Consider the following 26,825-nt stretch of genomic DNA (forward strand, 5'->3'; position numbering starts at 1 on the left):
CAATGAGTCCGCTACTCATACCTTAGTGGGACTATTCCCCTTTGCCTTCCCCAGAGCCATGTGTGGAGCCTAATGCTTATGCAGCAGGCAGAGAAGTGGGCCAACTGCCCAGAAGTTCTCCAGAAGTCCCTCAGCACAGCTGACACCAGAGGCGTAGCTAGACCAGAGTGCGCCCGGTGCGCACTCTGGCTTTCCCCCCCGCCTCCGCCCCTCCATCACTGCCTCCCCTCACGCTGGCATTTCCACCTCCACTTACTTTAGGAAAGGGAAACGAGGCCAGAGAAAGAAGGGCCGGAAGCCTGCTCAGAGCATTGCTTCCAGGCCTGGTGGGAACTACATTTCCCTGGAACCCCTGGGAAATGTAGTTCCCACCAGGCCCAGGCAACGCAGGCAGGCTTCCAGCTTGCTCCATTCCTAAAAGTAAGTGGGGGGATTTTTCCGCCCCCCACGTGACTAGATTAGAAAATGAGTGCCTCTTGGTGCAAGTCGTGGCACCCCTGCCCCCTGGTACAAGTATTTCTTTGCTTGCACTGGCATGGACACCCATCCAGCTCAGGACAGGCTGGACACCCAAAAAATCAGGCACCCAAAGGCACCGCCGTGAATGCCACATTGGGCAGGAGTGGAGGGCAGCTGCCCAGGCATCACCTTGTGGGGCAATTTCAAAAAATGCTGGGTTCGCTTTTGGGTATTTTGAAGTGGTTTTCCATTTTTTTTTGGCCCGCAGGGGGAGCAGTTTTAGGCTAAGCGGCACCAAAATTACAGCTGCATCATCAGGAGATTGTCCCTTATGCCACCCTCCCCAAGTTTGGTGAGGAGTTTGGATCTCAGGGAGTCCAAAGTTATGGACTCCCAAATGGGTGTGCTCTCCCTATCCCCCATTGTTTCCAATGGGAGCTAATAGGAGATGTGGCTACAGTTTTGAGGGTCCATAACTTTGGCCCCCCCTGAACCAAACTGCACCCAACCTGGGGGTATCATTAGGGCAGTCTCCACGGACGGTTAAGCACCACTGAAAGTTTTGGAAAAACTGTGCCTTCGAAAGTAATGTGCCGCCCCACTTTGCCTGCAACCCCCATTGGCACAGCAATGCAGAAAACCTCAATGCAGAACAAAGCATTCTTGGGCAAATTTCTAGGATCAATAGTTCCCTGCAGGGGTGCATTTTTTGGATGTATCAGCACCAAAATTTCAGGGTATCATCTGGAGATGATGGCACCCCCAAGGTTTGGTGCAGTTTGGTTCAGGGGGGCCAAAGTTATGGACCCTTAAAACTGTAGCCCCCATCTCCTATTAGCTCCCATTGGAAACAATGGGGGATGGGGCACCCCCTTTGGGAACCCATAACTTTGGACTCCTTGAACCAAACCTCACCAAACTTGGGGAGTAGCATAAGGACAGTCTCCTAATGATATGCTGCAATTTTGGTGCTGATATGTCTAAAAATGCACCCCCTGCAGGCACCAATGTCCTGGTGCAAAAAAAAATTTGGTCATGGTGGATGCGGGGTCACCATGCAGCAGGGGCATCCAACTCAGGTTTTGCCCAGGGCTACAGTTTTCCCAGGGCTGCCTCGTTACGCCCCTGACCCAAGGAGGATGTCAGCTGGCAGCACAGCTCTGAGAAGTCCAACAACAGCCAGAGGCATCGAACAGGAAAGGCAGGATGTGAGCACTAGAGATTACTTGAAGATACAGGGGTATGAGAGTCAGTGTGGAACAGTGGTAAAGAGTATCAGACTACTCACCATCTGGAAGACCCAGGTTCAAATCCCCACCCATAACCTTGGAAGCTCGCTGGGTGACCCTGGGCTAGTCAAACTCTCTCAGTCTAACCTACCTCACAGGTTGTTGTGATGATAAAGTGGAGGAGAAAAGACTGATGTAAGTCAATTTTGGTCCCAACTGGGGAGAAAGGCAGGGTGTACATTAGGAGTGGCCAATCTATGGTGCTCCAGATGTTCATGGACTACAATTCCCATCAGCCCCTGCCAGCAACGCCAATTGGCCATGCTGGCAGGGGCTGATGGGAACTGTAGTCCATGAATATCTGGAGCACCATAGGTTGGCCACCCCTGGTGTACATTAAACAAACAAACAAACAAATGGTGGCTGAGGGGCAGAAGTTCAGCCTCTAAGCTTTCTGGATAACGATGCACTGGACAACAAAGTTTTCCCCACACCTGAATAAAACATCTACAGTGGAACCTCGATTTTCATTGCCTTCGGTTTTCATCAGTTTCGGTTTTCATCTATTTTTTTCAGTGAAAAATTTGTCTCGGTTTTCATCGATTTGCCTCAGTTTTCATCGATTTGCAGTCAGATGCAGGGGTTTGTGGAGAAAAATCACCCGGACAAAGATGTTGCGGGCAGTGTCTACAACTTGTTTAATGCCAATGTCTTGCCCCATTTCAGACAAATCTTAAAGAGGCATCAGAAACAGACCTCTTTGGACAGCTTCATAGAGTGACACTAGTCCACCTGGCTCTAAAGGCCTGGCCCTAGTGTGTTAATGTTTGTTAATGTTTTCCAACCCATTAAACACCTATATTTAGTCACACTAAAATGTATTTTAGTATATTTTTTGGAGTGCCTAGAGCCACGGATTAATTGGATTTACATTGATTCCTATGGAAAGAGGATTTGCCTCTCGGTTTTCGGACCCGAGTTACCTGTGAAAACGGGGAGTTTCACTATAGTTGTTTTTTCCCTCAAGAATGTCCTGGAACAGCAGAACGATGTCAGATCCATCATTTGAAAGCATGAACCTCTGTAAGATTTCTGATGGTGAAATAAAACAAAACAGAGAACAAACAATAACAATAAATCCATGGATATGATATGAACTGCAACTTGTCTCCTTATTGTGGGACTCAGTAGAACAGGTGCCGTGCAGGGGAGTAACGAGGCGAACTGTAGCCCTGGGCAAAACCTGAGTTGGATGCCCCCCCCCCCATGGGTGGCCACTCCACCTCCTTTGGGAGTCCATTATTTTGGACGCCCTGAACCAAACCTCACCAAACTTGGGGGATAGCATAAGGACAGTCTCCTGATGATAAACAGAATTTTGGGTATACACTTTAAGCCTAAAACTTCTGCGCCCCCTACAGGCCAAAGGTGGAAAACCACACAAAGGCCACCCCAGATAGACCCTGCATTTGAAATTACTTTACAAAGTGGTGCACTGGAGCAGCTGCCCACCTTGCCTAATGGGCGTCCCACCCCTGAGTGCACGTCAATCCTGAACCAGCTTAAAACCACCCAAAAGGGAGATATAAAGGTTATTTAACTTTATGCTTATTATGTACGCTTGTGCCGTCAAAACACAATTAACTTATGGCAATCTTGGGAACGGGCTTTTAAAGCAAGTGAGAAGTTGACGTCGTTTGCCATTGCCTTCCTCTACAAAATCTTTCTTAGTGGGCACCTATCCAAGTCCCAGCCCTGCATATGTTCCTGACAAAACTGAACTATCCCATACAATCCCACTTCCCTAATTTACCGCATGAGAAAAATGGAGTAAAATGAAAAATAATTTTAAATAAGCCCCATGTACCCAAACGTGGTCCAGTAAACCCACGAATTGTTCAGAATGCTGGGTGACCAAAGCAGAGTTTACATCTACAGAGCAACTAATTAGAATTTTGTCAACCCATTTTCATCATTAATTAAAAGTATTGGTCCCTCTCTCTATAAAAAAACAAGCCGAAAATTCAGGGGCGAGGGCCCTGGGAATGCACTACCCAAAATTACTGCACCAAGTTCTCTAGGCCCCCTATGGCCTCACAATCCATAGGAGGCAGATTTAATAAAATCCCAGAGATGTTGAACACAGATAGACGTTCTTTGAGTGAAATGCCCACTTTTTAAAAAGTCAGAGAACTAAGAGAAAGGACCAGTATCATAATAGATTACACCAGAGCAGAGCAGCTGACTTACGGCAACCCTCTAGGGCAGTGATGGCGAAACTTTTCAAGACCGAGTGCCCAAATGGCAACCCGAGACCCACTTATTTATCGCAAAGTGCCAACACAGCAATTAAAACCTGAATAGTGAGGTTTCCATTTAGAAAAAAACGGTTCTCTGAGGCATGCGTTACTCAAAATTACCAAGCAGTGGTAGTCGATAGCTTTGCTTTAGAGCGAAAGCTGTACAGCGCTCTTCCAGCGGGTGAATCACGACCCTAGGAGGAGTTTACTTCAGAAGAAAGCCCCGATACCAGCAACTGGAGGCTTACTCCCAGGTAAAGGATTGTGCTTTGGATTCTTTGCATATGAAAATCCAATTAGAGTTTAACTGCGCTTAACAGAAGGGTTGCCTTTCACTGCTTTCCCAAGGAAACTAGGAGTCTTAGGTTTTAATGCTAATAATCGGGTATTTGGCAGCCCAGGCCAGCCTAGATGTGCGTGGAGGGGGGGGTGACTCTGTTTGCATGTGCCCACAGAGAGGGCTCTGAGTGCCACCTCTGGCACCCATGCCATAGGTTCGCCACCACTGCTCTAGGGTTTTCAAGGTAAGAGACAAACAGAGGTGGTTTACCATTGCCTTCCTCTGCATAGCTACCCTTGACTTCCTTGGTGGTATCCCATCCAAGCATCAACTAGGCCAACTTCTCTTAGCATCCAAGATCTGACAAAATTGGGTTAGCGTCAGCCGTCTGGGTCAGGGTGCGTCCAAACTGCAGATACTTAAAATACACATGGCCTTATCACATCCCTTCACAAAACAGCGCTAGGCTGCTGGATCTCCCCACACATCAAACCCCTATAGCCTGACTACAGCCAGCAAGAGTTCCCCCAGTATCCCCATCTCCCGTCCTCTTGAGGACCTCTGATCTTGTACCATACCTGGAAAGAGAGCTTGGCTGGGCTCCGTGGGGCAATGGGACTGAGGGTACTCCAGAAATGGATGGTGGGGGGCAAGGAACTTGGAGTGAGCAACACCGGGGTCTGCAGTGAAAAAAAAAAGTCATGTCAGAACTGGGAGACAAAGAAAAATACTTTTTTAAGGAACTCCAGACTAAGCTGCTCAGTTTGTGCCCCCCTCCCCCGATTCAAATACTTAACAAAAACATTCCCAAAAACATCCCCAAAAGATGGGGCTCCCTTCCACTGTCACAATCCCAAGCAGCCAGGGCTCCAGGAAGTGAATGCAATCTTTAGAGCAGGGGTCTTCAAACTATGGCCCTCCAGATGTTCATAGACTACAATTCCCATGCGGGCTACCGCCCGAAACTACGTGGCGAGAGGGCTGATTAGGAATTATGATCCGCTATGAACATCTGGAGGGCCATAGTTTGAAGACCCCTGCTTTAGAAGTTTAAAATCAAAATGCTTGGCAGTAGAACTGTTGTTTGGATTTTTTTAAAAAAGTGTTTTGTTGTTGATGTAATTGCACGCCCGTGGCCAGAGAAATGGAGGATAGGCTGCTGTATTTTTAAAAGTCAGGTAGAAAAAGGAATATTGGGAGGGGCAGCTTGCAATTGAGGTTTGAGAAAAAGCGATCCTCCTCTCCCCATGGTCACCTATTGCCACTTTCAAGATGGGCCGAAGGGTGGTAGCCCACTAAGTCCTCTCCTTTAGTTCATGAAGGCCCCTTCCGCACATGCAGAATAACGCACTTTCAATCCGCTTTCACGAAGATTTGACAGAGTAGATTTTGCTATTCCGCACGAAAATGATAAAGATCCCGCTGCAAAGAAATTAAAATTTAGAAGTGGATTAGAAGTGCGGTAATCTCATGTGCGGAAAGGGCCGAAGTGGACTTCCAGCAAGCATCGTTCTCACTTCTGGGTATAGCAGCTGTAGGGTTTTGGTGCCACAAGAGGCCATATTTGACATAGAGACTCGCAATGTTACCGACTTCCAGCTGCTTCGCCATTTTATCTTTGGCATGAAGGGTGGAATTACTCAAAGGTAGGGCCTTTGCCAGCAGTCCCACAATTCTGGTCCAATCTTCCCCGGGGAGGTGCTCCAGGCAGAGGTGCAGCAAGGGGGAAAGGAGCCCGGTGCACCGGTGCATCCTCCACCCAATCACGCCCCCGGAACACCCCCAACATGCCCTCACCACACACCCCACAGGGGGCACACCCGGTGCATCACACCCCCTCCCCCCATCCGCCTCTTACTCCAGGCACACTTAAGATCTTCAGGAGGCAGTTGAACACAGTTTTACTTAGGACTGTTTTTGACTAATTTAGTGTTTAATTATTAGTATTTATCGAAGATTTTACATTGTAGGCTTTTATGTGTTTTTTTAAATCATTATTGCTTTATTTACATTGTACCCAACCTTGAGCTCCAGAAGGTAGAAAGGTGGCTAACTAATGTTTTGAATAAATACATTTTTAAAAAGCAACATTTGGTGTCGGGAGAGGGAGTTTAAGCGTTCTATTCATATTAAAAACGACCCTGACAAAAAGGGATCCTTGAGATGGATGCCTGCATTGTACCTGAGAGGTTCGGGTTTGAATCACCATGTACCATGGAAACTCACCGAGTAAACATGGGACAGTCGCTCTCTCATTAAAGTTGCCAAGTTTGCCTGGAGTGTGTGTAAAAGTAGGAAGTTGGGGAGGTTATCCATCCACTTGAATAATGAAAGTTACTGGTAAGAGTCCAGCAAATGGAGTTCTAATCTCTCCAGAAAGGTAGAGTAGTATTTTATGCTATTGTTGCATATGATAATACATTGTAAGGGTTTTAATGTTGTTTAGGATTCTGATATTTATTATGTATTGTTTTTGTTGTTTCCTGTTGTACACCGCCCAGAGCCCTTTGGGGGTGGGCGGTCTAATAAATTTAATTACTATTACTACTACTACTACTACTACTACTACTACTAATAATAATAATAATAATAATAATAATAATGATGATGATGATGATGATGATGATGATGATGACAACAACAACAACAACAACAATAATAAACAGGCTGATTAAATAGGCAGACAAATTATGGATTTTATAAGTCTTAATCTTTTGTATATTTTAATATTATATAGTTATAAGGATGTTTTTACTTAAATATTACAAGAATTTTGTAGAGACTATCAGTGGATTAGACTGTTTTATGTAATTCTTTTAGCAAATTGAGTAATGAATTGGGTAGTAAAATAGAGTGAATTAATTATGGTCTATGACGGCAATAAAAAGATTCCATTGTAGCTGCTCGCTCTCAGCCTCACAGGGCTTTTAGGATAAAATGGAGCAGGGGCAGATGGGGTTATAAGCTGCCTAAGGTCTCATTTGCAGGAGGAAAAGTAGGAATGCCTCGACATCTCAGTCGGTGGATTAGTAGAGTAAAGGTATCCCACAGAGCTATCTGCAGAAGCCTTAGGAACAAATGTAGGCCTCACCAAGGCATGAGAAGAAATGACGGTGGTTGGAGTCAGGCTGCTCCCCGTTCCACCTGGTGCCAGGAGGCTGTTCACAGTGGCGTTCACTTTCTCTGGGGTGGGCAGCGACGGCAACTCCAAGACTTTGGGCTTCTTGCCCTTTTGGGGTTGTCCCTCGACAGAGACGTTGGCACAAACAGGCGATTGTGCTGCTTCAGCCCCAGGCGGCTGGAGGCCCCTCCTGGGCGAAACCGGCCTCCAAGGACGCTTTCTCCGAGGGCGCGGTCTCCTCCTTCTCCGCTGCATCGATCAAAACCAGCAGAGCGGCGGCTTCCTCCTCTAGGACCAGGTTTTCCTCCTCGACCTTCACCAGCACCTTCTCTTCAAGTGGGGAAGGCTCCAAGGGGGTAGGCTCTACTATGACCTGGGGGAGCAGGAAAGAAAGGGGTGGGGGGTTCTCTGAATACCACTCAAACAAAACATGGGTTGCCGATCTCCAGGGGTGACTCGGAGATCTCCCACTATTACAATTGATCTCCAGATGGCCAAAATCCCTGGCTATTTTGAGTGTCAGACCCAATGGCATTATGCCTTGCTGAGATCCCAGCCCTCCCCAAATCCTACCCTTTCCAGGCTCCACTCCCCAAATCTCCAGTTATTCCTCAACCCAGAGGTGGCAACCCGAATCACTGGCTCCCGTAAAACGCACCTCCTTATCCCACATTAATACCAGGCCACCGGAATTGCCATTAAGAGCGGTAGGCGTCCGCGCAGCAGGACAGTCCAGCTATTCAGAGCAATTTCATCCGAAATTCTGCCAGGTTTTTTCGATTATCCCCGGTTTTGAAGGCTGCCGCACTGCCTTCTGGGGCACAAGGCAGTGCGGCAGCCTCCCGCGCGCTGGCATAGGAGCATACCGCATTATTACCAGTAGCTCCCTTCCCGCCCTATCACAGAGGAAATGGAAGGCGATCAGAAGGCAATGTCGCTCCTGACTACTATCTCCGCCTTATCTTGGCAATCGCAGCGAAGCTGCCCGATCCGATTCATAAAGGTGACCATCTAAAGTCTGCTTACGCTTAAGAATTAATACAATGGCCTCCCACGATTTCTGGTGCTGCTCCTAAACAGAAGGCGGACATATAAATAGTTTGAAGAAACATCAGACACTTTTGTTGGACTTTGAAAGAACAGGGTTGCCAAAACCAGCACCATTTTGCTCCATTTTGGGTGGTAGCCCCACAATTATGGAACAACCTCCCCAGGGGGGATGATTTGGCCCACACACTGTTGATATTCAGGAGAAAATAGAAGACAGTTTTATTTAGGAGTGCTTTTGACTGATTTAATTGTTCACTCGTCCTACAGAGGAGTGTTTAAATTGTGACTTTTTAATGAGCTTTTATAATTGTTGTTTTGTTTATATTGTCTCTATTTTGCGTTTTCATAACCATTTCATTTGTACTGCGTGCCACCTTCGGTTCCACAGGGGAGAAAGGACGTTAATAAATGTTTTAACAAATAAATAAATCTGCAGTACATCTAACACACGGACTTGTTGCAAGCTTGAACAGGATTTGACTTTATGTCCTGAGACACTTCCTCCTCTCACAACTCTATTTATTTTTTGGGTAAAGCCTGAAGAAAAGTTCTGCAGAATTCAAAAAGAAACTAACTGTGTTGATGTGTTTTTTGGACTGGTCCTAACAGGAGGCATTATGAAGATTGTGTTCCTGGCCTAACTCTACTTCCAAGGAATCCCTCAGTTCTACTTTGCCTCTCAGTTTACCTGGGACTAAATTGTTTGCTCTAATTTCCTAAGCCTCAGAGTTGCCTTGATGACTCAGATCCAAAACCTTAACTACTCCACGATTCAGGTGCCTATTGCGGCCTTCCTGGTGTGTCAGAAAAGCTAAGAAACGGAGTATACGGTGCAAGCCATCCTGCATTGTCCTTTTAGCATTTGGGGCCTAACGACACATAACAAATCCCTTGGGCCTGGTCCAATCCTGTCAACCAGACACGCTCTGGAAGTTTTCTGCTTGGAGCTTAATTCCCAAGATCCAAGGTAGGCTCCGAATTTTGGCTATTCAGGACCAGCAACGCGTGGGGAGAAAGAGCCTTTTTAAGTTTCCCATATACACCATTTGCGCAGCATCAAATTGGATCCAGCGATGCCGTAGGAGGTTAAGAGCTCGTGCATCTAATCTGGAGGAACCGGGTTTGATTCCCTGCTCTGCCGCCTGAGCTGTGGAGGCTTATCTGGGGAATTCAGATTAGCCTGTACACTCCCACACACACCAGCTGGGTGACCTTGCGACAAAGTCCACGGCCTACTCAGAGCTCTCTCAGCCCCACCCTCCTGCAGAATTGTTTGTGCTGTAAAGGGAGGAAGGGCAAGAGGAAGTTATCAGCCCTTTTAAAGATCCTACGGAGAGAAAGGGGGAATATAAATCCAAACTCTTCTTCTTCCAAAGTGCTGTTATTTTCCTTCCTTGGGGAAAGCTGAAGATTTAGCTCAGCAACACACATAGGCTTCCACAACACAGTAGAGCTTACACCCGTCTCCCTACATTCTGTCCAATTACAACTATTTATCTGCCCACTCACTTTCTGCCCTGATTTTTTTTACTAGGTGTGCATTAGACCTATGCCTGGCAATCAACGTTGCCAACCTCCAGGTGGGGCCCGGAGATCTCCCAGAATTATGACATCTCAGAACAACGGAGATCAGTTTCCCTGGAGAAAATGGCTGTTTGGAGGGTGGATGCTCCAGGGCCCCAGGGGGAGTTTGGGAAGCCTATCCTGGGAGCTCTGCATGACATTTTACCTGCACCTTCAACAGGTCCGCCATGATGAATTATAAGCCAGATCCATGATAGGAGTGTAGGGAGAGCAATTCATCAAACAATGCCAGGACAAAACTCAGCATGGTGTAGTGGTTAAGACCAGTGAGTTCTAATCTGGAGAACTGGCTTCAATTCCTCACTCCTACACATGAAGCCTGCTGGATGACCTTGGGCTAGTCACAGTTTCTTAGGGGTCTTCCAGCCCCACCTGCCCCACAAACTGCCCATTGCAGGGAGGAGAAGCCATTTTGATGATGGTAATGGTAAGCCATTTTGGTTTAGGCATTAAGCCATTTTGACTCTTCCTACAGCAGAGAAAAGAAAGGTATAAAAAGCAACATCTTCTTCTTCAGTGTTAACCTGGATAGGCCAAGAGTGGAGCTTTACTTCTGAGTAAACATATATACAACTAGCCTGCTAGCTTGTAAATTTATCTTTGCAGAGGATCTCAAACAACAAATCTTATCAATATATTTTCTCGTTTACTGGGTAATATTTTAGCAGCTATTCAGATGACCTGTAACAAGTCAACAGATGATTCAGAGGGGAGATGAGCCGCCATATTACGAATGACTGAAAAGGAGGTTATGTAAGGCACTGGAAGGAAGAGTCCACTGCCCCTAACAACTTCACAAGCATTCATACATGCTGCACGGACATGGTTTTGTTTCGGCCACAGAACAGAAGTGGGTACAAAGAAGGGGTTCAAACTTGTACCCCTGCATGGCTTCAACTAGGGAAAACAACACAGATTCTCCCCCCATTATTGTTAACCCTGGATAAGCAAAGAGAGACTGCCTTTCTTCTCCCAAGGGTGAAAGACATCAAGGGCTCTTTCAAAATCGCACTGTGGCCAGTGGTGGGATCCAAAAATTTTAGTAACAGGTTCCCATGGTGGTGGGATTCAAACTGTGGCGTAGCGCCAATGGAGCTGGGCGGGCACAACGGGGGTGTGGCCTGGCATTCCGGGGGCGGGGCATTCCTGGGTGGGGCTGTGGCAAGCGGCTGCGCCGGTCCTTGGGCGGGAAACGAATGCACGCAGGCTGCCACGCACGCCGGTGCACCTCCTGCTAGACTGCTTCAAGTTCTGCACGCTACTGCTGAGAGGAGGAGCGTAACTAAGGCAAAAATTATGTGGCAAAATCACCAATTAGTAACCCCCGCTCAGCACACACAAATAATTAGCAACCTACTCTTGGGAACCTGTGAGAACCTGCTGGATCCCACCTCTGACTGTGGCCCTGTTATAAACCAGAGCCCCACACAGCAAGATCCAATCATAGACTGGTTTGCTTTGGCTCAGAGATTTGTGAGAAGAGAGGTTAGAGGGGAAAATATATTCTAGACACTGACTTTTCAAACCATAGATGAGTCACAGAGCCCAGTGCTCAAGGTGACACAGGCACTGTTATTCATTTGTGTCTACCGGGGACCGATGGTATAAACATGCTCAGATCTCAGGTGCTACGTAATCTGCACATGTACAGTCAACTTTTGCTACCAACAACTAGAAATGTTTCTTTCCAGTCTCGGAAAGAAAAAAAACATACTATGTGTGTACAGACTGTGGTGGGGGGCAACCTCCAATCCACCCCAACTAATGTCCTACAAAAGTTCCACAGGTTAGCATTCAAGCATCTCAATTTTTACACGCTCTGGAGTTTATCTTCATAGTCATGAGAGCTAGAAACCTGCCTGAAGAGAGCATGTTTATGCACAAGTTAAGACTCTCAGGATGCTGAATTCATATTTGATAGTTCCATGCTTGGATGAAGGCAGCCAGAACATTATTCATCAACAAAAAATATTTACAGGAAGACTCTAGTACAGTGGTGGTGAACCTATGGCACGGGTGCCAGAGGTGGCACTCAGAGCCCTCTCTGTGGGCACGCACAAACAGAGTCCCCCCCCCACACACACATCTAGGCTGGCGTGGGCCGCTGGGCTAGATTATTAACATTAAACCTAAGACCTAGTTTTGGGGAAGCCGTGTAGGTAACCCTGTTAAGCGCTGTTAAACTCCACTGATTTTCATGGAAAGAACTAAAGTGCGATCTTTTACCTGGGAGTAAGCTCAGTTGCTGGCAATGGGGCTTGCTTCTGAGTAAACCCTCCTAGGGTCGTGATTCACCCATTGGAAAAGTTGCACGGTTGCTTCAAAACAAAGCCACCGACTACCACCAAGCTTACTCCCGAGTAACGCGCACCTCGGAGCCAACCGTTTTTTTCTAAACTAAAATCTCAGCATTCAGGTTAAATTGCCGTGTTGGCACTTTGCGATAAATAAGTGGGTTTGGGGTTGCAATTTGGGCACTCGGTCTCGAAAAGGCTCGCCATCACTGCTCTAGTATGAAACTGCTCGATTTAGACTTTATTAATAGATTTAACTGGATTCACCGGGGCTTAAACATGCACATGCATTTCTTAGCCATGACACAGAAGTATCCAGGAAGACTGTGCTACATCAGTTACAGCTGTAGCAAATGACCACTGCACTTATGTTGTACTAGCAGGCTCTGTCGAGGGTCAGTTCAAATTATTTTTTGCCTGAAGCGGGTACCCCATCTCCCCCCTCCCCCCGATTGTGTGTTGCCATCAGCAGCAACCACGCCAAGACACTGTGGAATTGTCCCCAAAGTAGAGGCTAAACGTTGTCCTGATTCAGGGCCACGCCAGGCAGAAGCAGGGATGCCAGCCCCTTCTGGCAGCAGTGGCATAGGAGGTTAAGAGCCCGTGTATCTAATCTGGAGGAACCGGGTTTGATTCCCCACTCTGCCGCCTGAACTGTGGAGGCTTATCTGGGGAATTCAGATTAGCCTGTGCACTCCCACACATGCCAGCTGGGTGACCTTGGGCTAGTCACAGCTTCTCGGAGCTCTCTCAGCCCCACCTACCTCACAGGGTGTTTGTTGTGAGGGGGGAAGGGCAAGGAGATTGTAAGCCCCTTTGAGTCTCCTACAGGAGAGAAAGGGGGGACATAAATCCAAACTCTTCTTCTTCTTCTTCTTCCTCTAATGTACAAAGCCCTAACCTGTCTGGGACCTGCATACCTGCAGGACCGTCTCTCCAGGTAAGCTACCCAAAGAGAGCTGAGATCAGCAAATAATAACTTCTTGGTGGTCCTTGACCAAAGGAAGTTTGGCCAGCTTTTTCAGTTCCGACCCCAGCCTAGTGGAATGCTCTTGTCCAATGAGGACAGGGCCTTGAGGGACCATAGGGGTCTCCACGGGGCTTGCAAGATAGAGCTGTCCCACCAGGTGTACAGTTGAGGCAGCTATGGTTAATTACCCACTACAGGCCGATTCCCCACCCTCTCTGCCTTTGCCCCACTCTAGTGTGAAAAGTCATGCCAGAAGTACTCTCGTTTTCCCCACGGAAATCGAGAAGCTTGTGTGGGGCAAGAGGAAGCATGTCGGGACAAGACATCTTGCCCCGGTGTGCCTCCTCTCTCGATGAACTGCAAAGAGGAAGCGCACTGGGACCAGATTTTTTGCCCTGACTTCTGCATGCCTGGACACTGGGGGGTGCTGTGTATCTCACTCTAACTGTGATGTTGCCTCTCTTGTTTGCCCTCCTTGTCTGGGCCAGGAGACCGCCCACTAACTTCCTTTCTTCCCCATGCTAGTCTCACTTCTGTCCTAGCCTTTGACCTGAGTGCATGGTCATAAGGACATAAGAACATAAGAACAAGCCAGCTGGATCAGACCAGAGTCCATCTAGTCCAGCTCTCTGCTACTCGCAGTGGCCCACCAGGTGCCTTGGGGAGCTCACATGCAGGATGTCAAAGCAATGGCCTTCTGCGGCTGGTTAACGGCAGCCTGCCACAGTGGGCCTTTCCCACTGTAGCATTCTCTCACCTGCACACACGTGATGGCGCGTTAGAGCGCCCACTTGTCGTAGGGAAAGTAATCCCTTAGATCAGGGTTTCTTCCTATCTACCTTTTTCCTGGAACAAAGCTGTGAACTGGAGATGCTTGAATCAATGTAAATTTTACCTTTTACATTTATCTCTTGGGAAGTTTCTATAAACTGCACTCACACACACTACCGGGCAGATCCATGACTCTAAACCAGTGTTTCCCAACCTTTTTGATGTCACGGTACCCTTTTCCTCGTTCTTCATATCTCAGGGTACCCTTGAGGTTCGTTTCTTTTTTTAATATATATATATTGCATTTTTTAGGTTTTTTCCCCCTTTTTGGCCTGTAGGTGGGGGGAGTGGCAAACAGGGGGAGGGAAGGGGTGGGAAAGCAGCAATGACCGCCCCGTTGTTTGTTTGCCTAAATTCGGCATGGATTGGGGGGATTTAAAGGGAGGCCTTTACCCACCCCCCCTCCCAATCCACGGCAAATTTAGGCAAATAAAACAATGCTGTTTTTCAAAGTTGTTTAAAGGGAGCCCATGAGGCTTCCAACCTCCCCCTTCAAAATCCATTTGATTCCGGTGGGGGGTGGGGGCAGGCGGTAGCATTGTCATGGTACCCCTGGGACATGCTCATGGCACCCCAGGGTACCACGGAACCCTGGTTGGGAATCACTGCTCTAAACTAAATCTAACAGCTTCCGCTCTGGCGCGTAGTGGGTACTTGGCCTATGATACCATCTGGCCTCCTCCTTCCTTTCCGTTCCTCCCTCTTCTGATCATTTTACCATCATTAACCCTTATGGTGTTCAAATGTCTGGAAATCGCCATCTTGTTATTAGATGTATTTATTGCTGTTGGCTATTGTGAAGGTTTGTATCGTATTTTTAGATGTTAATATCATTTTATGATGAGCCTAAAAGGTGAGGGGTGGCGTAGAAATCCAATAAATAATAAAAGTAAATATAACCGGGAGCCAATTGGGCCCGTGTCTCATTGGCACCCTCCTCCCTAGACCAGTCCTTGCAGCAACTTAGATGCATCAGTATGCGTCCTACCTTGTCATAGTAGTAACGCAGGGCCCGGCTTAGCTTGTCGTAGTTCATGTTGGTCTTGTTCTTCCGGAGCCCCCAGAGCCGCGCGACCTCCTCTGCGTCCACCAGCTTGAACTCCCCATCGTTGGACGTCCACGCAATGAGGTGTCCGTTGGTCTGCTGCTCCAGAAGCTGGAGCAGGAACTGCCATAGAGTGACCGAGGGATCCATGACTAGAGGGACCCACAAACAGTGAGAGAGAGAGACCAAGGGAAAGTAGATAGTGCTGATACTCTGTTTCCAAAGAGTGCCACAAAGGCCGGTTTCCAGAATTAGCAGAATCTAAAAGTTTTCCCAAGTCAGTACAGAAGATAGGAAAAGCACATTTGTGGCGTAGTGGTTAAGAGCAGGTGCACTCTGATCTGGAGGAACCGGGTTTGATTCCCAGCTCTGCCACCTGAGTTGTGGAGGCTTATCTGGGGAATTCAGATTAGCCTATGCCAGTGGTGGCGAACCTTTGGCACTCCAGATGTTATGGACTGTCCCCCCACTCTGTCCGCCTTCTGAACTGTGGAAGGCTTATCTGGGGAATTCAGAGATTAGCCTGTGCACTCCACACACATGCCAGCTGGGTGACCTTGGAGGCTAGTCACAGCTTCTCGGAGCTCTCTCAGCTCCCACCTACCTCACAGGGTGTTTGTTGTGAGGGGGAAGGGCAAGGAGGATTGTCAAGCCCCTTGAGTCTCCTACAGGAGAGAAAGGGGGGACATAAATCCAAACTCTCTCTTCTTTCTTCTTCTCTTCTTCTTCCTCCTCTAATGTACCAAAGCCCTCTAACTCTGTCTGGGACCTGCATACCTGCAGGACCGCCTTCTCCAGGTAAGCTACTCCAAAGAGAGCTGAGATCAGCAAATATAAGGTCTCTTGGGTGAATCCTTGACCACAAAGGAAGTTTGGCCAGCTTTTCAGTTCCCAAATTCCCAGCCTAGTGGAATGCTCTTGTCCAATGAGGACAGGGCCTTGAGGGACCATAGGGGTCTCCACGGGCTTGCAAGATAGAGCTGTCCCACCAGGTGTACAGTTGAGGCAGCTATGGTTAATTACCCACTACAGGGCCGAGCCCCCCACCCTCTCTGCCTTTGCCCCACTCTCTAGTGTGAAAAAAGTCATGCCAGAAGTACTCTCGCTTTTCCCGCTAATGGAAATCGAGAAGCTTGTGGTGGGGCAAGAGGGAAGCATGTCGACAAGACATCTTTGCCCCGTGTGCCTCCCTCTCTCGATGAACTGCAAAGAGGAAGCGACTCGGGACCAGATTTTTGCCCTGACTTCTGCATGCCTGGACACTGGGGGGTGCTGTGTATCTCACTCTAACTGTGATGTTGCCTCTCTTGTTTGCCCTCCTTGTCTGGGGCTACAGGAGACCGTATTTCACTCAACTTCCTTTCTTCCCCATGCTAGTCTCACTTCTGTCCTAGCTTTCCTTGACCTGAGTGCATGGCTTCATAAGGACATAAAAACATCAGAACAACCCAGCTGGACCAGACCAGAGTCCATCTAGTCCAGCTCTCTGCCACCCCAGTGCCCCACCACGTGCCTTGGGAGCTCACATGCAGGATGTCAAAGCAATGGCCTTCATGCTGGTTAATCGGCAGCCTGCCACAGTGGGCCTTTCCCACTGTAGCATTCTCTCACCTGCACACGTGATGGCGCCAAGTTAGAGCCCACTTGTCGAGGGGAAAGTAATCCCTTTAGATCAGGGTTTCTTCCTATCTACCTTTTCCTGGAACAAAGCTGTGAACTGGAGATGCTTGAATCAATGTAAATTTTACCTTTTACATTTATCTCTTTGGGAAGTTTCTATAAACTGCACTCACACACACCACCGGGCAGATCCATGACTCCTAAACCAGTGTTTCCTAACCTTTGATGTCACGCGGTACCCTTTTCCTCGTTCTTCATATCTCAGGGTACCCTTGAGGTTCGCTTTCTTTTTTAATATATATATATTGCATTTTTAGGCTTCTTTTCCCCTTTTGGCCTGTAGGTGGGGGAGTGGCAAACAGGGGAGGGAAGGGGTGGGAAAGCAGCAATGACCGCCTCGTTGTTTGTTTGCCTAAATTCGCATGGATTGGGGATGGAAGGGAGGCCTTTACCCACCCTCCCCAACTTACACGGCAAATTTAGGCAACAAAACAATGCTGTTTTTCAAAGTTGTTTAAAGGGGAGCCCATGAGGGTTCCAACCTCCCCCTTCAAAATCCATTTGATTCCTCGTGGGGTGGGGGCGAAGCGTGTAGCATTGTCATGGTACCCTGGGACATGCTTCATGGCACCCCAGGGTACCACGGAACCCTTGCTGGGAATCACTGCTCTAAACTAAATCTAACAGCTTCCCGCCTTCTGGCGCCAAGTGGGTAATTTCTTGGCCTATGATACCATCTGGCCTCCTCCTTCCTTTCCGTCTCTTCTGATCATTTTACCATCATTAACCCTATGGTGTCTTTTCCAAATGTCTGAAATCGCCATCTTGTTATTAGATGTATTTATTGCTGTTGGCTATTGTGAAGGTTTGTATCGTATTTTTAGATGTTAATATCATTTTATGATGAGCCTAAAAGGTGAGGGGTGGCGAGGAAATCCAATAAATAATAAAGTAAATATAACCGAGCCAATTGGGCCTGCGTGTCTCATTGGCACCCTCCTCCCTAGACCAGTCCTTGCAGCAACTTAGATGCATCAGTATGCCCCTACCTTGTCATAGTAGTAACGCAGGGCCCGCCAGTTTGGTCAGAGTTCATGTTGGTCTTGTTCTTCCCGAGCTCCAGAGCCGCTACCTCTCTAAGGCCCACCAGCTTGAACTCCCCATCAAGGATCGCCCACGCAATGAGGTGTCCGTTGGTCTGTTGCTCCAGCAGCTGGAGCAGGAACTGCCATAGAGTGACCGAGGGATCCATGACTAGAGGGACCCACAAACAGTGAGAGAGAGAGACCAAGGGAAAGTAGATAGTGCTGATACTCTGTTTCCAAAGAGTGCCACAAAGGCCGGTTTCCAGAATTAGCAGAATCTGCAAAAGTTTTCCCAAGTCAGTACAGAAGATAGAAAAGCACATTTGTGGCGTAGTGGTTAAGAGCAGGTGCACTCTGGATCTGGAGGAACTGGTTTGATTCCCCAGCCTCTGCCACCTGAGTTGTGGAGGCTTATCTGGGAATTCAGATTAGTTTATGTTAGTGGTGGCGGTTCTTATCGATAGTTATGGACTACAATTCCCATCAGCCCCTTCCAGCAGGGGCTGATGGGAATTGTAGTCCATAACATCTGGAGTGCCAAAGGTTCGCCACCACAGGCCTATGCACACCCACACACACACCAGCTGGGTGACCTTGGGCTAGTCACAGCTTTCCGGAGCTCTCTCAGCCCCACTTACCTCACAGGGTGTTTGTTGTGAGGGGGGAAGGGCAAGGAGATTGTAAGCCCCTTTGAGTCTCCTATAGGAGAGAAAGGGGGGATAAAAATCCAAACTCTTCTTCTTCTTCTAAATACTACTCAAGCAAGGGGGGACCTGCTACGCACAGAAAAATAGTACGCAAACAGTAATGAATCCATTATCTTGACATCTTTGTTTTTTTACATGTTGGGCAGGATTCAATGATGTTATTCCAAAGTCGGCATTAGACTTACGCTGCTTGTACAGTGGAACCTCGGTTTTCGTTGCTAATCCGTCCGAAAAGAATCGATGAAAACCAAAACCGATGAAAACCGAGGCAAACCTTTCCATAGGAATCAATGTAAATCCAATTAATCTGTTCCAGGCACTCCAAAAACATACCAAAAAACACATTTTGGGCGAAAGTAAACATAGTGTTTAATGCTGAAAACAGTAACAAACAATAACAGTAGGACCAGCTTCAGGAGCCAGTGGACCAATGTCGCACTGAAAGCTGTCCAAAGACGCCTCTTTAAGATTTGTCTGAAATGGGGCAAGACGTTGTCATTAAACAAGTTGCAGACACGGCCTGCGACAGCTTTGTCCAGGTGATTTTTCTCCACAAACCCCTGCACTTTACTGCAAATCAATGAAAACCGAGGCAAATCAATGAAAACTGAGACAAATTTTTCCCTGAAAAAATCGATGAAAACCGAAGGCAATGAAAACCGAGGTTCCACTATATTATAAACAGAGTCATGTTGCTTGTATTATAAACTGGCCCTCAGATCAAATGGGGGAACAGCAAATGATGTTATAAGCTGCTTCAGATTTCCCTTTGGGAGAAAAGCAGGGTACAAATATCTAAATAAATAACATAGGACTGCATTCTACTCTTGATAGAGGCCTGTTCTGGGCCTGTAAGCTTTGTGGAACTGCCCTCTGGAGTCTGCTGAGGGGCTGTGGTTCTTTATGCTTAGCATTAAGCACATTCCTACCCTTTCTTTTCCTCATAGGAGCTCCAGATGGAGGGTTGCCAGAATGACAATTGTTCTCCAAGCGACAGGAATCGGTTCTCTTGGAGAAAGTGACCACTTTTGGAGGGTAGACGCCACAGCACTGTGCCCTGCTGACGCCTCTCCCCGCCCCAAACCCCACCCTCCCCAGACTTCAGCCCCCAAATATCCAGGAATTACCCAATCTGGACTTGGCAACCCTATTTGTGTGGCATACCCAGTTGTCTTTTCTTTCATCTTACCTTACCAACTCTGTTAGGCCCTAAGAGGTTAAGAGGTAATGTATCTAATCTGGACGAACTGGGTTTGATTCCCAGCTCTGCCGCCTGAGCTGTGGAGGCTTATCTGGGGAATTCAGATTAGCCTGTGCACTCCCACACACGCCTGCTGGGTGACCTTGGGTTAGTCACAGCTTCTCGAAGCTCTCTCAGCCCCACCCACCTCACAGGGTGTTTGTTGTGAGGGGGGAAAGACAAGGAGATTGTAAGCCCCTTTGAGTCTCCTGCAGGAGAGAAAGGGGGGATATAAATCCAAACTCTTCTTCTTCTTCTTCTTTCCGCACCTGCAGAATAATGCGCTTTCAATCCACTTTCAATGCGCTTTGCAGCTGGACTTTACAGTGCAGAATAGCAAAATCCACTTGCAAACAATTGGGAAAGGGGATTGAAAGGGCATTATTCAGCATGGGAACAAGTGCCCTTAGACAGGTAAAGCTGAGAGAAAGTGACTAGCCAGCCAATCTGACAAGGGCCTAGGCCAGTGGTGGCGAACCTATGGCACGGGTGCCAGAGGTGGCACTCAGAGCCCTCTCTGTGGGCACTCGCAGAGTGCTCCCATATCTTGGCTGGCCTGGGCCACTGGGCTCGATTATTAGTATTAAACCTTAAACCTAGTTTTGGGGAAGCAGTGTAGATAACCCAGTTAAGCACTGTTAAACCCCACTGATTTTCATGCAAAGAACTAAAGCACGATCCTTTGCCTGGGAGAAAGCTCGGTTGCTGGCAATGGGGCTTGCTTCTGAGTAAACCCTCCTAGGATTGTGATTCACCCGTTGGAAGAGTTGCACGGTTGCTTCAAAGCAAAGCCACTGACTACCACCAAGCTTACTCCTGAGTAACGTACGCCTTGGAGCCAACTGTTTTTTCTAAACTAAAACCTCAGTATTCAGGTTAAATTGCCGTGTCGGCACTTTGCGATAAATTAATGGGTTTTGGTTTGCAATTTGGGCACTCGGTCTCAAAAAGGTTCGCCATCACTGGCCTAGGCCAGCACACTAAACACTACACCATATTGGTTCTTAAAATAAAAAAAAAAGACTGCAAAGATCCCTCCACAGAATTCAGTGAGACCTTCGAAATAATGATGCCAATTTTCTGTTTCGAGATCTCACAGGATCACACAATCTCCGCGTTCGAGAGGAGGAATGAGAAACATCACGACAGTTCGCAGAACAAGAAATCGGAGATGACGCTTAAATCGCCACGTATCGAAAGCCACAAATCGTGCAGTGGACATATTAGGCTAAGAGAGATCTGGGTTCAAAACCCTGCAAAGCCAAGAGGTTTGTGGGGGAACCTTGGACCAGACCAGCCAACCTCACAGGCTTGTTGTGAAGATAAAAAGGCTTGGTAGGGACCAGGACAGGTGACGGCAGGCATCATATGAGGTGCTTGTGTGCACCATGTTGGGGACCCCTGGTTAACATTGTTTTCCCCTCCTCCATTTTAACCTTATGACAACCATCCTGTAAGGTACTTTAGGCTGAGAGAATGACTGAGCCAAGGTCATTCAGCAAAATTCCACAGCAGAGTGGGAATTTGATCACTGGGTCACTCAGATCCTAGTTCAATAGCTGCTTCCTTATGTTCAGAACCAGCACTATTTCCTTACTACAAATACCAGTCGGATCCAGTTCTTCAGAATAATGTTTGCCCACTTCAGTGCTGTGGTTTCGGAGTGTATGGTCATCAGCAGTATTTCTGATCCTGGCTAGCCATCTGTGGCTAGCATCTTCAGAGGATCCTCTGAAGATGCTAGCCACAGATGCAGGCGAAACGTCAGGAGAGAATGCTGCTAGAACACGGCCATACAGCCCGGAAACCACAGCACCCATGATCCTCTGAAGATGTCAGCCACAGATGCAGGCTAAATCAAGCCAGGAGAGAATGCTGCTAGAACACGGCCATACAGCCCGAAAACCACACAGCACCCATGATCCTCTGAAGATGCCAGCCACAGATGCAGGCGAAACGTCAGGAGAGAATGCTGCTAGAACACGGCCATACAGCCCGGAAACCACACAGCACCCATGATCCTCTGAAGATGCCAGCCACAGATGCAGGCGAAACGTCAGGAGAGAATGCTGCTAGAACACGGCCATACAGCCCGGAAACCACACAGCACCCCAGTGATTCCGGCTGTGAAAGCCTTCGGCAATACTTTGCCCACTTCATTGAGATAAATCTGCTAACACAGAGCAAACCAAAGGTTACCACAGGCCAGACACAATTCATAAGGCCTGAAACCAGCTTTCAAATAGCATTGTGCAGGGAGGGAAAGGGGAAATAATTTCTTTTAAGACCTTAGAACTGAAGTGTGTCTGGAAAGGTAGTTCATACAGCCTGAAGTATCTCAAAATCAGTTACAGCAGCCATTCCAAATACCCTGAAGCACAACTGAGAGGGAGGGAAGGAGGGCCAAGTGTGGGCAATCAGCAGTCCTATTAAACACAATGCAAAAAACTGTCAGTCTCCAGACTTGCCCAGGCACCCAGAAAGCTCTTCAGCAAGCTTTTGCCTCCAGCAGAGGTCTGGCAAAATGGATGCCACTCGAATGAGAACCAGAAACTCCGAGAAAGTGAAAGGAGAAATAATGACGGAGGGAAAACCAACATGCACAGGGGCACAGTTGCCAAAGAGGACAGGGCCCAGCCCATAACGAACCACCATGTGCCCTTTTCGCCCCACCATTTATTTAGTCTGACATTTCGACGCTCCTTTTCTCCTCCAATAGTGATCCAAAGCAGCTTACAACATCAGCGCAGTCCTGTTCCCATGTTATGGTGAATGCCCACACATCCTGCCTGTACATCTGTTTGTAAGAAAGAGTCGATGCCCGCTCTCTTTACACATGAAACCCAGGACCAGTTCCTGGATAAACTGGGTTTCAATCTCACAATCAGCTGCATCAATGTGCGCTTAAGGTTGCATGAGAAATTATTCGATGTACGTATAACGAAAAATCAACCATAGGCTGTGAACAGGGATTCCATGCGCATGCATTGGTCTTAATTTATTTATGTCCTGCTTTTCTTCTCACAGTTGGGACCCAAAGCAGCTTACAACACTGCTGTCCCCTCCTCCATTTTCTCACAACTGCCCTGTGAGGTAGGCCAGGCCAAAAGTTTGTGAGGGCCCAATGGCAGGGTGATTCAAACCTGGGTCACCCAAGGTCGAAGTTCGACACTCTCTCCACCGCACTGCACTGGCTCTCAGTTGTACACTTGATAGTGTGTTCGTTCATGTTCACCAGTCATAACCAATATACATGCAGCTCAGTGTGTGATACTTTGTTTAACTACAGGCCCCTGGAATCATTTGTAAAGCAAACGAGCACACAGATCTATGGGCTCACAAACAGATCTATGGGGATTCACTGGAACGTGTGAACAGGGCATGTGTGAAGTGAGGTTCGGAGGGAGGGAGTGGCCCAGGATCACCCAGAAAGCTAGATTAGCTGAACAAGGATTTGAAGATGGGACTCTGGGATCTTCGTCCAACACTATAACCCCTACAACAGCGGTTCTCAACCTGTGGGTCACAACCCCTTTGGGGGTTGAACAACCCTTTCACAGGGGTCGCCTAAGACCATTGGAAAATTACAGTTATGAAGTAGCAACGAAAATAATTTTATGGTTGCGGGTCACCACAACATGAACTGTATTAAAGGGTCGCAGCATTAAGAAGATTGAGAACCACTGCCCTTCAACGAATATAAGGCAGCAGAGGATGTTGCTTTCCCTTCGCTTTTTTGGGGGGACAAGAGTTAATGCAAAAGCTTGGGAGGGGGGAGGAGAAGGAGGGTTCATTTGAAGGAAGAGAGAGATAGACCTCCTCCACGGTTCCAGACACAAAGGTTGAGAAGCAAACAGGGAAATGACAGAGATGTCTAATTGCTATGGATCCTGGACATCCTTTCAGCAGCAGCTCACTGTAATTATAGGTATTTAAATCTATATTTTTGCATATCTTAAGAACATAAGAACAAGCCAGCTGGATCAGACCAGAGTCCATCTAGTCCAGCTCTCTGCTACTCGCAGTGGCCCACCAGGTGCCTTTGGGAGCTCACGTGCAGGAGGTGAAAGCAATGGCCTTCTGCAGCTGTTGCTCCCGAGCACCTGGACTGTTAAGGCATTTGCAATCTCAGATCAAAGAGGATCAAGATGGGTAGCCATAAATCGACTTCTCCTCCATAAATCTGTCCAAGCCCTTTTTAAAGCTATCCAGGTGAGTGGCCATCACCACCTCCTGTGGCAGCATATTCCAAACACCAATCACACATTGCGTGAAAAAGTGTTTCCTTTTATTAGTCCTAATTCTTCCCCCCAGCATTTTCAATGAATGCCCCCTGGTTCTAGTATTGTGAGAAAGAGAGAAAAATTTCTCTCTGTCAACATTTTCTACCCCATGCATAATTGCATAGACTTCAATCATATCCCCCCCTCAGACGTCTCCTCTCCAAACTAAAGAGTCCCAAACTCTGCAGCCTCTCCTCATAAGGAAGGTACTCCAGTCCCTCAATCATCCTCGTTGCCCTTCTCTGCACTTTTTCTATCTCTTCAATATCCTTTTTGATATCCTTGATATCAATATCCTTTTTGATATCCTTGATATCAATATCCTTTTTGATATCCTTGATATCAATATCCTTTTTGATATCCTTTTTGATATCAATATCCTTTTTTTCTTCATGTACCAAGAGCTACTGAAATTTGTAGGACCTGCCCTCCCGGAGAGAGGGACAACCGTTCTACTAACAGAGGCCCAGCAAAGATGCCCAGCAGGGGAAGGAGGAAGAGACAGCTTCAATCATTTACCTGTCTAACTGGCCCTTCCAATTCACATCTGCCCCTGCCTGATATCCTACTGATAGGCCCAGGTCACCACAGATCAGCTGTGATTTGACAGCACACTGACAAGTAGCTATTAATTTCGAAGATGGAAGCCTTGGGGTGTTGTATCCCAGAACAAATTGCTGGTTTCATAACCAACAAGATAGTCTAAGTCCTAGAGGTACGGGGATTGGTTTGGGTTATTCCGCCCCTGAGCTCCAGGTGTTCTGCGCATCCCCTGAAGGTCCGCTTTCCTGAAGTCTGAAGACTCGGTCCAGATTCCGGATCACAAGGAGGGTGGTATCTGTTTCATTCTGCTTCTCCTAGGCCAGTGATGGTGAACCTTTTCGAGACCGAGTGCCCAAATTGCAACCCAAAACCCACTTATTTATCGCAAAGTGCCCACACGGCAATTTAACCTGAATACTGAGGTTTTAGTTTAGAAAAAACGGTGGGCTCTGAGGCGTGCGTTACTCAGGAGTAGGCTTGGTGGTAGTCGGTGGTTTTGCTTTGAAGCAACCGAGCAACTCTTCCAACGGGTGAATCACGACGCTAGGAGGGTTTTCTCAGAAGCAAGCCCCATTGCCAGCAACCGAGCTTACTCCCAGGTAAAGGATCATGCTTCAGTTCTTCGCATGAAAATCAGTGGGGTTTAACAGGGCTGCTTCCCCAAAACTGAGTCTTAGGTTTAATGCTAATAATCAAGCCCAGCGGCCCAGGCCAGCCTAGATGTGTGGGGGGGGGGCACTCTGTTTGCGCATGCCCACAGAGAGGGCTCTGAGTGCCACCTCTGGCACCCGTGCCATAGGTTCACCACCACTGTCCTAGGCACTGCCCCCCCCCCCCATCCAACCCCACTGACAATCGTCCCGGAGGACCATCTCAGATTCACTCTGGGCCACGGCCGCTCTCCCTTCAAACCACTTGGTTCTTCTGGATCCAGGAGGCAAGAAGACAGCAGCTGCCTTGCTCTGACTTTTGGGGCCTGCGCCGGATCTGGAAGAGGAGCCAGAGGGATTGAATGGAGCCCAGACTTTCGCCCACACGCTCTTTGCTTCCTCCTCCTCCCCCCCCAGCAAATCTCTGGATTTGGCCAAAATAAAGGATTTTCAGGAGCCGGATTTCATGCAAACCTCCATCAAACGCACAGTAATCCTGTACTTAATGCAGAAAGTGGAGGCGACAGGTGGGAATGGGTTGGGGCGGGGGGCGGGGGGATGCCTATGCTTAGAGGGGGACTAATATTATATGGGAGGGGAGCAGGTGGTGACCATGCACGGGTGAGCTGGGGAGAGGACGGGGTTGTATCGGATGCAATATTGGCTATTGATCAGACGGGGCCCCAATAATTACAGGTCTGAGAAAGGGGGGAGGGAGTGCCGCTTTGGGGGGAAATATTTTCTAAGCAGAGTACTGAGAAGGGACAGCAAAAGGGGGGGGGGGAGAACGTGAGAAAGTGGATGGACATCAACAACAAATAGATCCACATTGCTTTCCTCTAAGAGCCTGGGCCAGTTCCCCCATCCGGAGTTATTACCTATGATTTGGGAGGGGGGATGCCATCTTTCTAGAGCCTGGGGGGGGGGGGGGGTTTGTAGTCGGATCCCCTCCCTTTGCTTTCCAAGGTGAGCCTGGCATGAGATCTGCACCCCCACCTCCACCTCCACCTCCACCCCCGGACTGTGCTCTGCACATCTGCTCCGTAGCTCCCCCCCAACAGCTGCATGCGGAGAAGCAGAAGAGGGTGCCCCCCCCCCCCGGAAAGGAGGCGGGCGGCTTACTCACCGGTGAGCATGGCGGCGCCCCCCGCGCCAGACCCGGGCGGCTCCATGGGGCCGGCGCCCCCCAGCTCTGCCGGGTCGGGGGGGCCGCCCAGTCCACTGGCTGCCTCCCAGCTGGAGGGGCGCAAGCCAGCTCCCCCCTGTCTGCCCAGGCCCGGAGGGAGGCAGCTTCCCCTCGGCCACCTTGACCAGCGAAGCTTCCCCAAATCTGCGCCCGCCGACTCGCCCGGACGGACGCCCGCCCGTCCCGCGCTCGACCTGGCGGGCCCCGCGCCGTGCGGGATCGGGGCGAAGGGGGCCGGAGGGATGGGGAGAGGGAAGCTGGGGCGGGGGGGGGGGCGGATCCGCGCTCCTTCCTGCCTCTGTCGGCGGGGATGCAACGCTGACGGCGCCCGTCACATGCAGGAGGCGG

At 48.5% G+C, this 26,825-nt stretch overlaps 1 protein-coding gene across 1 annotated transcript in view; it reads right to left on the reverse strand.

The window, feature by feature from the left end:
• Positions 1–26,604, reverse strand: part of ELK1 (ETS transcription factor ELK1) — a 38,722-nt gene extending 12,118 nt beyond the window's left edge. Inside the window, 6 exon segments of the mRNA XM_048487549.1 lie at positions 4,847–4,948; positions 7,360–7,557; positions 7,559–7,762; positions 13,518–13,644; positions 15,066–15,315; positions 26,418–26,604. Coding sequence (XP_048343506.1) covers positions 4,847–4,948; positions 7,360–7,557; positions 7,559–7,762; positions 13,518–13,644; positions 15,066–15,315; positions 26,418–26,463 — 927 coding nt within the window. The 5' untranslated portion in view covers positions 26,464–26,604.
• Positions 26,605–26,825: the final 221 nt, after the last annotated feature.

This window comes from Sphaerodactylus townsendi, linkage group LG03, assembly GCF_021028975.2.
Source record: "Sphaerodactylus townsendi isolate TG3544 linkage group LG03, MPM_Stown_v2.3, whole genome shotgun sequence".
NCBI classification, from domain to species: Eukaryota; Metazoa; Chordata; class Lepidosauria; order Squamata; family Sphaerodactylidae; genus Sphaerodactylus; species Sphaerodactylus townsendi.